The following is a 14,773-nucleotide window of genomic DNA, read 5'->3' on the forward strand; positions in this document are numbered from 1 at the left end:
CTGTTTGCACACGTTTCTTAATGTACAGAAACAGGAAACGCCTCAGTTCGGAGAAAACGAAAGTTAAGCAGTTGTACTCTACACAACAAAATGGCAGACGCCAGTATTTTATGGTCTCGGGATACATTCAACTGTTCAATCTGTCTGGATCTACTGAAGGATCCAGTGTGCATTCCCTGTGGACACAGTTACTGTATGATCTGTATCACAGGCTGCTGGGATCAGGACGATAAGAAGGGAGTCTACAGCTGCCCTCAGTGCAGACAGACCTTCACTACAAGACCTGTTTTAGGTAAAAACACCATGCTGGCTGAAGTGGTGGAGAAACTCAAGAAGGCAAAACTACAAGCTCGTCCTGTTCAGTGTTACACTGGATCTGGAGATGTGGAGTGTGACGTCTGTACTGGGGACAAAAACAAAGCCATCAAGTCCTGTCTGGTGTGTCTGAACTCTTACTGTCAAAATCATCTGGAACAACATGAGAGTTTGTTCAAAAGTAAAAGACACAATCTAATGGACGCCACTGGACGACTTCAGGAGATGATCTGCCCTCAACATGAGAAACTACTGGAGATTTACTGTCGTACTGATCAGACCTGTATATGTTACTTGTGTATGGTGGATGAACACAAAAACCATGACACTGTTTCAGCTGCAGCAGAGAGGACTGAGAAACAGGTATGACTTGAATTTCCCCCTAACAGCTATATAAATGAAGATCATTATAAAAAAAAGTATAAAGCGTTTTACTTGTTTTTAGCATGCAGTAATATAAGGTGGGGATTATTTGTCATTCCTGCAGAGAAAATTGGGTGAGATGCAAAGAAAATACCAGCAGAGAATCCAGGAGAGACAGAAGGAGCTTGAGGAGCTGAGAGAGGCTGTAGAGTCTCACAAGGTGAGTTTAGAGCAGAAGAACTGCTGGAAGAGCTGTTTCAGACTCAGTTAGGACTCTCCTCCAGTCAGTCCGTGAGGAGCCAGTGCTGCAGCTCTTTCAGTCCCACTGAAGCCCACTGTGGGGAACAGGCTGTGTGAGGGACCAGTAAGAGCTGAGTGAATGGACTGGTTCTAATGCGTCTCTGTGTGTCCTAACAGCGCTCTGCACAGGCAGCAGTGGAGGACAGTGAGAGGATCTTTACTGAGCTGATCCGCTCCATTGAGAGAAGCCGCTCTGAGGTGACACAGCTGATCAGAGACCAGGAAAAGACGGCAGTGAGTCGAGCTGAAGAACGACTGGAGCGACTGGAGCAGGAGATTGAGGATCTGAGGAGGAGAGACACTGAGCTGGAGCAGCTTTCACACACAGAACATCACATTCAATTTCTCCAGGTAACAGAGATCTGACAAACAGCACAGTGTCTTAAGGAAGGTTTCCTACCAAATGATTCTGTCTTTAGCGGATGTTTCTATTGTGCCTTTGTGTCTGTGTAGAGTTTCCAGTCTCTCTCTGTCCCTCCTGGATCTACAGACTCGTCCAGCATCACTGTCAGTTCTCGTCTCTCTTTTGATGATGTTGGTAAATCTGTGTCTCATCTGAGAGAGAAACTGGAGCATTTCTGCAGAGAGGAAATAGAGAAGATATCTGACAAAGGTAAAACACTAATTCATCCTTTTATGATAGAAATAGGTAATACATATAATGTAATTTTGTAATATTTTGTAGATCATACAATACATATCAATAACTATATGTGACATGGTTTTGATAGTTTCTCTTTATACAGCATGTGAATTATAATAAAGATCTTTTGGTTTCCATAGTAACATACATTGAGATTATTCCTACCCTGGTACTGTGTGAAAGGAACAGAGTCTCCACCAGGCGTCCCCAACACGTCGCTCGCAAGCTACCAGTAGCTCATCGCCTTGGAGACTCTTGGATCGATCCCACATCGCGTTGTTTGAGCGCTCGACTTTATTCAAATAATTGAAGTGACGCGCTCATTTTTTACAGGCGTGGCGAGATGAAAAAATCTCAACTTTTCAGAATGCTGCAAACGCACCACAGGTCATGTGACAAGAACCAACCAATCAGCTTCACCCTTTCCGTAACAACATTGAAAGCTCACGCCCGTTTCACACATACTCCGTTTGCAGTGCGTATGCGGTGTAGGAGCAGGAGCAGCACGCGCTAAAGTGCTTTCGGATATGATGCGTTTGCAGTGCGTAACTGATCCGCGGCTGTACCACAAACACATACTCGCTATTTTTATTTAAAATCCATAAATTATGCAGCAACGTTTATAAAAAAAAAGTTTTGTCAGCATTGCGATTCTCTTTGTACACTTTAATGGACGTATGCACGTTTAACCCTTTAAGTGTCACCCCCTTTTTTTAAATATACATGAAAATTCACATTTCGACTTTAAATGGTTGTAATTAAAGAATGCTTTGGAGTATAGACGTAAAATTGGTCTTGTTTTAAAGAAGACATTTGGCAGATATTTGTTGAAGTGAAATAAAAAAAAAGTTATAGAAGTTTGAGTTTATGAAAATGTACAATGTAAAAAATTTAATTATTCATATTTTATATAAAATTTATATTTTTAAAACCTGGCCGACTCTAAAACTGCTAGAAAATCAAAGCCAAAAATCTGAATAAGTTGTGTTTCAAATTTTAGGTTGATATCTCAAAAAATGAGCTTTCAGTGAGATTTTGTTTGGGCGCAGTACCAAACATTTTCACTAGGTGACAACCGGACTCCATTACTGCCCATATAAGGGCGCCTCCATTTCCATATGCGTTATTAAAAACATTTTAATATCTTTTTTTCTAAAATAATTTAATGGATGATACCTTTTGAACTCTTGGCATGAAAACAAACTGAGGTTTCAACCATTCTTTCATGATTTTTCATGTTCATTGCTATTTCAAAATAAAGGTCTGAACACGCCTTAGGAATATGAAAATATTGTTGTTGCAAATTGATAAATTACAGCTCCTCTCTAATTTATTTTGAAAATAAATTATGAACCAAATATTATAAACCAAATATGAAAACTAGAGTTTGTAAGCTTTCAAATGATATATAGTTTGTCAAGATTAGTTTATGTTTATTATAGGATATTGCTGTTTTAAATATGTAATGATTTTGGGCCCACCGGTGGGCCGGTGACACTTCAGAGGTTAAACACAATTTAAACAACGTAGGCCTATTATTCCATGCATTACTTCTACTTAAGTTGCTCAAGCAAGTGGTCAAATATTTAACCATGTACTTATATTAAAATCGCAAACATTTTAAATTAAAACTTAAAATTGACAAAAACAGCCGACTCATGCCTTTATTGCATTTAAATTTTAATAAAATCTTGCATGTCACAAAGAACTTGTTTTTCCACCTCCACGAATGAGAGAAGTGTTGTTCATTATGTCGCCTTGATGAGGTAAAATTGTAGTTTACCCCGGTCTCAAAGTAAAAAGATGACTGTGAAAAAAAGCAGTATTTAATTAAATACATTTATTTTTTGAGATTAGGTACTACATTTTCAGGTCAATCTGTTCATTTTGACCACGAAACATGCGCTGTCACTTTAATTCATCGTTTGCAGCACAGCAAAAATAGACTCGCGGAAACGATCGCTGCACTGCTGTGTATACGCACCGCAACTGGAACGCGATGGTCTGCAACCGTGTGCAGTGTGAAAGCTCTAACGTAAACTACATATGAGTACGGAAAAAATACGCACTGCAAACGGGTATGTGTGAAACGGGCGTCAGTCAACATGAAGGATGGGGGTGCACCCAAACACTACGGGTGTTTTTCCTTCAAAAACAAATTAATCTTGTAGCAGAGCTACAGCAAGCGTTTTTCGGTGGTGGAAATCCGTTAGCTACTAAAACTTCTTTATCGTTGACGTGGAGAGCGCGGGGCCGGGGCATGGTTGCATAGCAACGACAGACACCACGGGAAAATCGGACCGAATTTTACTATTAATAATAAAAGATAAGCTAATGTGCATTGTAAATGTCAGTAATTTATCTTTTTGACTCATTCTTTTTATAAAAATGATTTAAAGGCTGAAATATACGAGGTTTATCTTTTTCTAAAACCTTTTTTGTCAAAACTTTATTTGAACTTGTACATGTTAGTAGATGGAAGACACTCCTTTAAAATCTGGCCATCATTTTTAATTTTATTATTTTAATGTTTATGTAAACAATAAAGTGCATATTGATGCTATTTTTGTTGTTGTTATTTGCTGGTTTTCGACATAAAACTTGGTGAATTGATTTTATTGTGTAGTATTAGTACTTTTTAAACAGGATTTTGTGATAACCGTGATCATTTTGGTCACTAGTATAATCATGAAATGAAATTCTCATGCCATTTCATCTCTAGTTATGATGCACGATAAAAATCAACAATAAGTATGTGTTTTTAGAGTATAATATGCAAAGTACAATTTTCTATCAATTTTTTTTTTATCTCTGACATTTAAGGGTGACATATATAGGCCTACAAAAACTCTTTTAGGTCTAAAACAGTTTGGATAGTTAATATGAGAGTTATGAGACATTATTTAAGAGATTTAAGTATTGCATTACATAGCTCTCGGCCACTTTCATTTTTAAAAAGTAGCTCTCAAATGAAAAAAGGTTGGAGACCCCTATACACTGACAAAGCCCAGTGGTATCCTGATCATCCAGACATATTTCATGGTTATTGTCAGGTGTTGTGTCGAGAGAGTGTGTGTGGACGCTGTTACTGGGAGGTTGAGTGGAGTGGTGAGATGGATATATCAGTGTCATACCAGAGCATCAGAAGGAAAGGAGATGGTTGTAGATTTGGATGTAATGATCAGTCCTGGAGTTTGACCAGTTGTAGTCTCCATCTCCTCTAGAATAGGAGTGTATGTGGATCACAGTGCAGGAACTCTGTCCTTCTACAGCGTCTCTGACACAATGACCCTCATTCACAGAGTCCACACCACATTCACTCAGCCTCTCTATCCTGGGTTTGAGTTCATCTCAGAATTCAATAAAGGATCAAAATTGAAACTGTGTGAATTATAAATATGATACAGAGATTTTACAAATAAAATTAGCTTATAAATTTGAGCTCTATGATAAATCAGCAACTGTGAGAAATTGAAGTCTTCTTTCATTAAAATAACATTGCAGATTTCTAAAATAAATATCTTCTCATACGCTCTAATGATGAGTATAACAAAGTAATTAACGAATATGGAAGTTGCCATTGAGAGAAACAGCACAAATAATATGTCATTGTATTGTCTTCACACGTACAGGAGTCACATTCAACTGTGTACATTGTTCTAAAAAGGGTTTTATAAAATCACTTGGACTAAGGAGAACTGAATAATACCCGGCTGCATCCCACTGCAAGTTTTTAGGTTTCACACATGCATATTCATGTACTGTATGTGTTCTATTTAAATAAAATGTACCCCTTCATTTTTCAAGAGGGCAGGAAAAGTATACAATTATTGTATTTCATTTTTTATATTATCAAGTGGTTTGGTTTTGATTTATTGTTGTCATATATGACCTAGACAAAAGTCAAAAACAAAGTTTTGAAATATACCTATACTGTAATCCACTGTTAACAAGCAAACTAGAGCTAGTCTCCTTTGGTGAACCAGTATCAATAAGTTTAAAAAAACAACATGTTTCTACATCAAATTATATTTTACTTGATCAGCTTTAGTAGGAGTAATAAAATCTCTCTGTACTTTGTGTATATTCACATTGTGAGTGTGTGTTTCTCCTCATGTGTTCTGTTTTACCACAAGAAACACTCTGTAACTCTGGGTACAGGCAATTCTCTCAAATGTCTCAATCTTCTTTTACTTTCTTCTTTTCATGACTGCATATCTACCAACTCCTCTTTGGGTTGATATAAGCAATAAAGTTGTTAAATCAGTTAAAATCTTGCTGACTTCACATAAATCAAATCAATGTTCCAAAAGTTACTGCCACCAAGCTTTAGGGACATAATACTGTCACGATCCACACACAGGAAACAGGGGTAGATCCAAAATGCAGTATTTAATAGGGTAATCCGTAAATCATTATCCAGTCCAAGCAAAGGTCAAAATCCAAAAGGCAATCCAACACAAGAAACAGGCAAGACCAGAACCAGGTAGAACAGACATCCGAAGTGGTGTGATACATAACAAGGACTCTGTAACAAACACTAAACAGGCAGGGTATATACACTCACCTAAAGGATTATTAGGAACACCTGTTCAATTTCTCATTAATGCAATTATCTAATCAACCAATCACATGGCAGTTGCTTCAATGCATTTAGGGGTGTGGTCCTGGTCAAGACAATCTCCTGAACTCCAAACTGAATGTCAGAATGGGAAAGAAAGGTGATTTTAGCAATTTTGAGCGTGGCATGGTTGTTGGTGCCAGACGGGCCGGTCTGAGTATTTCACAATCTGCTCAGTTACTGGGATTTTCACGCACAACCATTTCTAGGGTTTACAAAGAATGGTGTGAAAAGGGAAAAACATCCAGTATGCGGCAGTCCTGTGGGCGAAAATGCCTTGTTGATGCTAGAGGTCAGAGGAGAATGGGCCGACTGATTCAAGCTGATAGAAGAGCAACTTTGACTGAAATAACCACTCGTTACAACCGAGGTATGCAGCAAAGCATTTGTGAAGCCACAACACGCACAACCTTGAGGCGGATGGGCTACAACAGCAGAAGACCCCACCGGGTACCACTCATCTCCACTACAGATAGGAAAAAGAGGCTACAATTTGCACGAGCTCACCAAAATTGGACAGTTGAAGACTGGAAAAATGTTGCCTGGTCTGATGAGTCTCGATTTCTGTTTCGACATTCAGATGGTAGAGTCAGAATTTGGCGTAAACAGAATGAGAACATGGATCCATCATGCCTTGTTACCACTGTGCAGGCTGGTGGTGGTGGTGTAATGGTGTGGGGGATGTTTTCTTGGCACACTTTAGGCCCCTTAGTGCCAATTGGGCATCGTTTAAATGCCACGGCCTACCTGAGCATTGTTTCTGACCATGTCCATCCCTTTATGACCACCATGTACCCATCCTCTGATGGCTACTTCCAGCAGGATAATGCACCGTCACAAAGCTCGAATCATTTCAAATTGGTTTCTTGAACATGACAATGAGTTCACTGTACTAAAATGGCCCCCACAGTCACCAGATCTCAACCCAATAGAGCATCTTTGGGATGTGGTGGAACGGGAGCTTCGTGCCCTGGATGTGCATCCCACAAATCTCCATCAACTGCAAGATGCTATCCTATCAATATGGGCCACCATTTCTAAAGAATGCTTTCAGCACCTTGTTGAATCAATGCCACGTAGAATTAAGGCAGTTCTGAAGGCGAAAGGGGGTCAAACACAGTATTAGTATGGTGTTCCTAATAATCCTTTAGGTGAGTGTATATATATAACACAGAACTAACAATGATAATGGGGAACAGCTGAGTGCAATGAAACAGTGATGGGTACAGACAAGGATTGTGGGGAATGCAGTTCATAATGTGGATGACACCGTGGGGAAGAGGAGCTCTAGTGGACACCCAGGGAACACAAACCAGACACTGTGACAAATACTTATTAAGGTTTTGTCATGTTTGATCTGTTTAAGATTGAGTTGGTTTTGCACTGTTTTCTGATCCTGTTTCCTTTGTTCCCGCTTCTGGTTATTTCTTACTCATTAGTTCATTGATTAAGTCACACCTGTCCTGTTTTACCCATGATTAGTTTGTGTATAGCTAGCCCTCAGTTTGTACTGTCATTGTGGTTGTTCTGTTCTAGCTCTTTGTAATTTCTAATGTAACACTATCTAGTGTAAATGATAAATCATGCTTGACATTTGTGCTATAGCTACTGTATACAGGCCACCAGGGCACCATACAGACTTTATCAAAGAATTTGCAGATTTTTTTATCGGAGTTAGTACTGGCTGCAGATAAAGTCCTAATTGTTGGTGATTTTAATATACATGTAGATAACGAAAAAGACACATTGGGATTGGCATTTAGAGACATTCTGTACTCTATTGGAGTTAGACAACACGTGTCAGGACCCACTCATTGTCATAATCATACTTTAGATCTAATATTGTCACATGGAATCAATGTTGATGCCGTTGAAATTCTGCAGCAGTGCGATGACATCTCAGATCATTATCTAGTCTCGTGTATACTCCATTTAGCCTAGGTTGCAAAGCCGACTCTGTGTTACAAATATGTTAGAACTATCACTTCTACCACTAAAGATTGCTTTATATTCCTGATCAGTTTCATCTCCTCAGCATCCCAGATAGCTTAGAAGAACTTGATATTGCAACAGACACTTTTGACTCTCTCTTTTCCAGCACTTTAGACACAGTTGCTCCTTTGCGCTTAAAAAAGATGAAAGAAAATTGTCCAACGCCGTGGTACAATGCACACTCTGGCCCTTAAGAGAGCTACCAGAAAAATGGAGTGCAACTAGGTTTTTCGGATTTTGTGGAGAGAGAGAGAGAACAATTGCGTACGCAAACACAACCAAATTCCAAATTTCCTCACTTAACTTCTACTATAGCAAATTACTTTACATGTATAGCCTAGGCATAGCTAAAGCATCTTTATCTGTTTTTAGCTTTATCTGAGGGTTGAATATGAGTGTTTTCGAGACTTTTGTAATCAGCATGAAGTGATGTTTTTTGAATGATATTGCATTACTGTCAGAGCGGTCTGGGCGCTAGAATGTGCTGTATCATGCGTTTGGCACGAACAGGCAGAACATGGAAAATTCCACAGTGTGTTAGTGCGCCCTCTACTGGAACACGACAGTTTTACACGCTGGAAAACTGTGTTCCTGTACCACACTGTCATCTAGTGGATGTTCAAGGCAAGCCGTTTTTACATTTATTATTAAAATCTCTATTAAAATTATCTATTTCTGTTACTAGTACGTATTCTTTCACTAATAGTGTACATGATCCAAATATCAGTAGGCCTAGTATTTAAATAGTTTATCACAATTGCATTCTTTAAACCATGTAGGCTACCATGTCAATCCCATTGCATAAACATTTAATTATTTCATGAGTTAGAAAGTTATAAAATTAGCTCTCTGTAGCTTTGCATTCTTACACTGTCTGCCTGGGTCTGTCTATTATGATGTTCTACAGTTGACATTATGTTATAGGAACCTGTTTGCACACGTTTCTTAATGTACAGAAACAGGAAACGCCTCAGTTCGGAGAAAACGAAAGTTAAGCAGTTGCAGGCTACACCTCTCTACACAAGAAAATGGCAGACGCCAGTATTTTATGGTCGCGGGATACATTCAACTGTTCAATCTGTCTGGGTCTACTGAAGGATCCAGTGACCATTCCCTGTGGACACAGTTACTGTATGATCTGTATTACAGGCTGCTGGGATCAGGATGATCAGAAGGAAGTCTACAACAGTTGTCCTCAGTGCAGACAGATCTTCTTTATAAGACCTGTTTTAGGTAAAAACACCATGCTGGCTGAAGTGGTGGAGAAACTCAAGATGACAAAACTACAAGCTCGTCCTGTTCAGTGTTACACTGGATCTGGAGATGTGGAGTGTGACGTCTGTACTGGGGACAAAAACAAAGCCATCAAGTCCTGTCTGGTGTGTCTGAACTCTTACTGTCAAAATCATCTGGAACAACATGAGAGTTTCTTCAAAAGTAAAAGACACAATCTAATGGACGCCACTGGACGACTTCAGGAGATGATCTGCCCTCAACATGAGAAACTGCTGGAGATTTACTGTCGTACAGATCAGACCTGTATATGTTACTTGTGTATGGTGGATGAACACAAAAACCATGACACTGTATCAGCAGCAGCAGAGAGGACTGAGAAACAGGTATGACTTGAATTACCCCCTAACAGCTCACTGATTCTTGAGAGTCGGGACAAAACATGTCCCACATAGAAAAGTCTAATTTATAGCAAAAATTAAGAAATTCATCATGATTGACATACTTACAAAGTTAAATCTAAAGGAATTCTATATACCTATCTGATTTTTAGAATAACCCTTTTTATCTTTTTGGGGAAAATTTGTTTAAATGTATGGTCTGTGGTTAGAAGGTCCATGTTATTGCACTTGTCCTCAGCAAGAGGTCACAATATTAACCATCCCAAAAAACTTTTAAAAAGCTCTACAATTATGAAAACATATATATCAAATAAAAAATAAGGGGTATAAATATAAAAAACAATGCATGGAGTGAACATCAAACAATATTTTCTATAAAAATCTGCCTATTAAAGTTGTGTCCTCAGTTTCTGTCAACTCCGTCAGATTTTTTCATAAAGCTCTTTAAATCAGGAAATAGCATGGTCAGCTATATCCCTGAGGACCCCTTTTCATCTCCCTGCCTGTGGTGAATGCAGCACTACCACACATTCTCTGGTACATTTTACATTTTTTTATATTTTAGACAAACAATGTCAATATTCCTATGGTCACAGCTGCACCATGTCAATACCATCTTTCTGTTAAGATACTTTTTTTTAAACCATAGTGGATTGAATTTAAGCATTTTAGTGAGGTTATTGGGACATCTAGCAACTGAGGATAAACTACCTAGCTGCAGTGTACAATACATGTTTTGGCAGGAAAATACATGCCCTTACGTCAACTCCGTCAGACGTCAACTCCGTCAGGTTCTATGTCTGACGGAGTTGACCTGTAAGCTGACGGAGTTGACAAATCCACCAATAACCTCTTAATGTGCGAATATAATATTATTTGTGAATATAGTGAAGGGTTAAACTGTTATTTCAGGGTTTTATTTACACATAAATGCACATACATAGCATGCATTACATTATTTAACTGTACGCATCTGACTTGTAGAGAACGGGCAGGCAGTGGTCTGCTTATTATTGTGTAACGTGTAACTTTGCCAGCACTTTAATATATTTATATATGTAGAGACAGAGATAGAGAAATGAGAAGCCAGTGTAGGGCTGGGCGATATGGCCCAAAAAAAATATCCCGATAATTTTTTTTAATATCAGTCGATATCGATAATTATCACGATAAATGTCAAATCTTTATTTCTTTAAAGTTTAAAGGCAGATTTTTGCTCCTAAGTGAAAGATGTAGAAAACAGAGTGTTAATTGTGGTTTTAAACTACTCTTTATTGTCAGAACATATCATGAAAAACAGGTGAACATTTCACAAATCTGAGGTAAAACATTCAAACATTTTTTGTCAACACCGTCAGTTTTTCCGTCAACACCGTCAGTTTTTCATCAACACCGTCAGATCTTCGTATGTTTTTGTAAATTTTTTTGGGGAAAAAATATTCTTCCTTCAGTTTATGTTGTTTTTGTAATAAAGGACCATCTGATCTACATCCTCTTATGTTTTATTTATTTAAGGAATTTGTTTTTACAATATTGAAATTAAAATCAAAGTTTGAAAATGCAAATATTTAGAAATCTGAGTTTTCAGAAGAGTGTGAAATCACAACTTAAGTTTATATATTGTATTTTTTTTACATATCAGAGTAACTAAACACTATTACAATATACTTCAGAACTTTAGATTCTTGTTTGATTTGAAGAATTAAAATTGTATACTTTTTAGTGTGTCTGACGGAGTTGACACAAATCCAGTTCTGAAGGGAAACATGTTTATTTGTTAAAAATGTGTTTTTATTTAGAACCTGTTCCTTTACATGGTTAAATAGCTAAGACCTTTCTCTGCAGAAACATATAACTCTAATTGATATAGTGTGTATTTTTTTAAAAAGTTTTTTAAAACGTGTTTTGTCCCGACTCTCAAGAATCAGTGAGCTATATAAATGAAGATCATTATAAAAAAAGTATAAAGCTTCTTTGCAGCTATTTAGGTTTGTGATATTTTAGGTTTGAAATATTAAACTCAAGAGTTTTACTTGTTTTTAGCATGCAGTAATATAAGGTGGGGATTATTTGTCATTCCTGCAGAGAAAATTGGGTGAGATGCAAAGAAAATTCCAGCAGAGAATCGAGGAGAGACTGAAGGAGCTTGAGGAGCTGAGAGAGGCTGTAGAGTCTCACAAGGTGAGTTTAGAGCAGAAGAACTGCTGGAAGAGCTGTTTCAGACTCAGTTAGGACTCTCCTCCAGTCAGTCCGTGAGGAGCCAGTGCTGGAGCTCTTTCAGTCCCACTGAAGCCCACTGTGGGGAACAGGCTGTGTGAGGGACCAGTAAGAGCTGAGTGAATGGACTGGTTCTAATGCGTCTCTGTGTGTCCTAACAGCGCTCTGCACAGGCAGCAGTGGAGGACAGTGAGAGGATCTTTACTGAGCTGATCCGCTCCATTGAGAGAAGCCGCTCTGAGGTGACACAGCTGATCAGAGACCAGGAAAAGACTGCAGTGAGTCGAGCTGAAGAACGACTGGAGCGACTGGAGCAGGAGATTGAGGATCTGAGGAGGAGAGACACTGAGCTGGAGCAGCTTTCACACACAGATGATCACATTCAATTCCTCCAGGTAACAGAGATCTGACAAACAGGACAATGTCTTAAGGAAGGTTTCCTATCAAATGATTCTGTCTTTAGCGGATGTTTCTATTGTGTCTTTGTGTCTGTGTAGAGTTTCCAGTCTCTCTCTGTCCCTCCTGGATCTACAGACTCGTCCAGCATCACTGTCAGTTCTCGTCTCTCTTTTGATGATGTTGGTAAATCTGTGTCTCATCTGAGAGAGAAACTGGAGCATTTCTGCAGAGAGGAAATAGAGAAGATATCTGACAAAGGTAAAACACAAATTCATCCTTTTATAAGAGAAATAGGTAATACATATAATGTAATTTTGTAATATTTTGTAGATCATACAACGCATATCAATAACTGTATATGGCATGGTTTTGATAGTTTCTCTTTATACAGCATGTGAATTATAATAAAGATCTTTTGGTTTCCATAGTAACATACATTGAGATTATTCCTACCCCTGAACCCAAGACCAGGCAGGAGTTCCTTCAGTGTAAGTCTCTATTAACAAACAAACATACTGAAACTAAACAAGTCTATAATAAAATTGCAGAATAAACTCCATAAATATGAACACAAACATCAATTCATCAATACAAATTCTTGTTTCACTTGAGACTTTATTCAAATCAGTTAAATAGTCACCAAATGAAATTAAAGTACTTAATAAGAATAATTTTATTATTAGTCTTATTCATTTTTATAATGCTTTATACTCATTCACACACAGCTTTATGATGTCAATAACAGTGACACTCACATGTAGTCAGGTGTAAAGCACCTGCTCTCTGACCTTCACTTTAATTATTTTAATGATTGAAATACTGAATTACATGTTGATTATATGCTCTGTCTTAATCAGATTCTCATCAACTCACTGTGGATTTAAACACAGTGAATAAAAACCTGGCACTGTCTGAAGGGAACCGAGTGATTAAATACACTGACACAGACCAGCCGTATCCTGATCATCCAGACAGATTTGATACTCTGGAGCAGGTGTTGTGTCGAGAGAGTGTGTGTGGATGCTGTTACTGGGAGGTTGAGTGGAGTGGTAAAGTGGATATATCAGTGTCATATAAGAGCATCAGCAGGAAGGGAGAGGGAGGTGATTGTGAGTTTGGACGTAATGATCAGTCTTGGAGTTTGGTCTGCTCTGACTCCCGTTGCTCATTCTGGCATAATAACAAATCGACTGAACTCCCTGTAGTCTCCAGCTCCTCTAGAATAGGAGTGTATGTGGATCACGGTGCAGGAACTCTGTCCTTCTACAGCGTCTCTGACACAATGACCCTCATTCACAGAGTCCACACCACATTCACTCAGCCTCTCTATCCTGGGTTTGAGTTCTTCTCAAAATGCAATAAAGGATCAAAATTGAAACTGTGTGAATTATAAATATGATACAGAGATTTTACAAATAAAATTAGCTTATAAATTTGAGCTCTATGATAAATCAGCAACTGTGAGAAATTGAAGTCTTCTCTCATTAAAATAACATTGCAGATTTCTAAAATAAAACTCTTCTCATAGGCTCTATTGATGAGTATAACAAAGTAATTAATGAATATGAAAGTTGCCATTGAGTGTAACAACACAAATAATATGTCACTGTATTGTCTTCACACGTACAGGAGTCACATTCAACTGTGTACATTGTTCTAAAAAGGGTTTTATAAAATCACTTGGACTAAGCAGAACTGAATAATACCCGGCTGCATCCCACTGCAAGTTTTTAGGTTTCACACATGCATATTCATGTACTGTATGTGTTCTATTTAAATAAAATGTACCCCTTCATTTTTCAAGAGGGCAGGAAAAGTATACAATTATTGTATTTCATATTTGTTATATTATCAAGTGGTTTGGTTTTGATTTATTGTTGTCATATATGACCTAGACAAAAGTCAAAAACAAAGTTTTGAAATATACCTATACTGTAATCCACTGTTAACAAGCAAACTAGAGCTAGTCTCCTTTGGTGAACCAGTATCAATAAGTAAAAAAAAAAAAAAAAAAAAAAAATCAAATTTCTACATCAAAGAATATTTTACTTTATCAGCTTTAGTAGGAGTAATAAAATCTCTCTGTACTTTGCGTATATTCACATTGTGAGTGTGTGTTTCTCCTCATGTATTCTGTTTTACCATATTTGTATTTCTGTTTTACCACAAGAAACACTCTGTAACTCTGGGTAGGCTACAGTTCACTCAATAAATATCACTGCTTGGGCAATTCTCTCAAGTCTCTCATTCTTCTTTTATTTTCTTCTTTTCATGACTGCATACTCCTCT

At 37.9% G+C, this 14,773-nt stretch overlaps 2 protein-coding genes across 2 annotated transcripts; both read left to right on the forward strand.

Moving 5' to 3' along the window:
• Window positions 1-4,184, forward strand: LOC311291613 (tripartite motif-containing protein 29-like). Its single transcript, XM_084410739.1, has 5 exons — window positions 1-678; window positions 803-898; window positions 1,096-1,329; window positions 1,432-1,591; window positions 1,762-4,184. Exons 1-5 carry the CDS (start codon window positions 91-93, stop codon window positions 1,929-1,931), a joined length of 1,248 nt encoding a protein of 415 aa, XP_084266865.1. The 5' UTR covers window positions 1-90; the 3' UTR covers window positions 1,932-4,184.
• A 4,912-nt stretch (window positions 4,185-9,096) lies between these two features.
• LOC311291599 (E3 ubiquitin/ISG15 ligase TRIM25-like) lies at window positions 9,097-14,719 on the forward strand. The gene is made up of 6 exons (XM_084410716.1): window positions 9,097-9,853; window positions 11,954-12,049; window positions 12,247-12,480; window positions 12,583-12,742; window positions 12,913-12,972; window positions 13,342-14,719. The coding sequence occupies exons 1-6, from the start codon at window positions 9,263-9,265 to the stop codon at window positions 13,875-13,877; spliced, it is 1,677 nt and encodes a 558-aa protein (XP_084266842.1). The 5' UTR covers window positions 9,097-9,262; the 3' UTR covers window positions 13,878-14,719.
• The last annotated feature ends 54 nt before the right edge of the window (window positions 14,720-14,773 follow it).

The sequence above is a fragment of the Rutilus rutilus genome (genome assembly GCF_951802725.1).
Source record: "Rutilus rutilus genome assembly, chromosome: 6".
NCBI lineage: Eukaryota > Metazoa > Chordata > Actinopteri > Cypriniformes > Leuciscidae > Rutilus > Rutilus rutilus.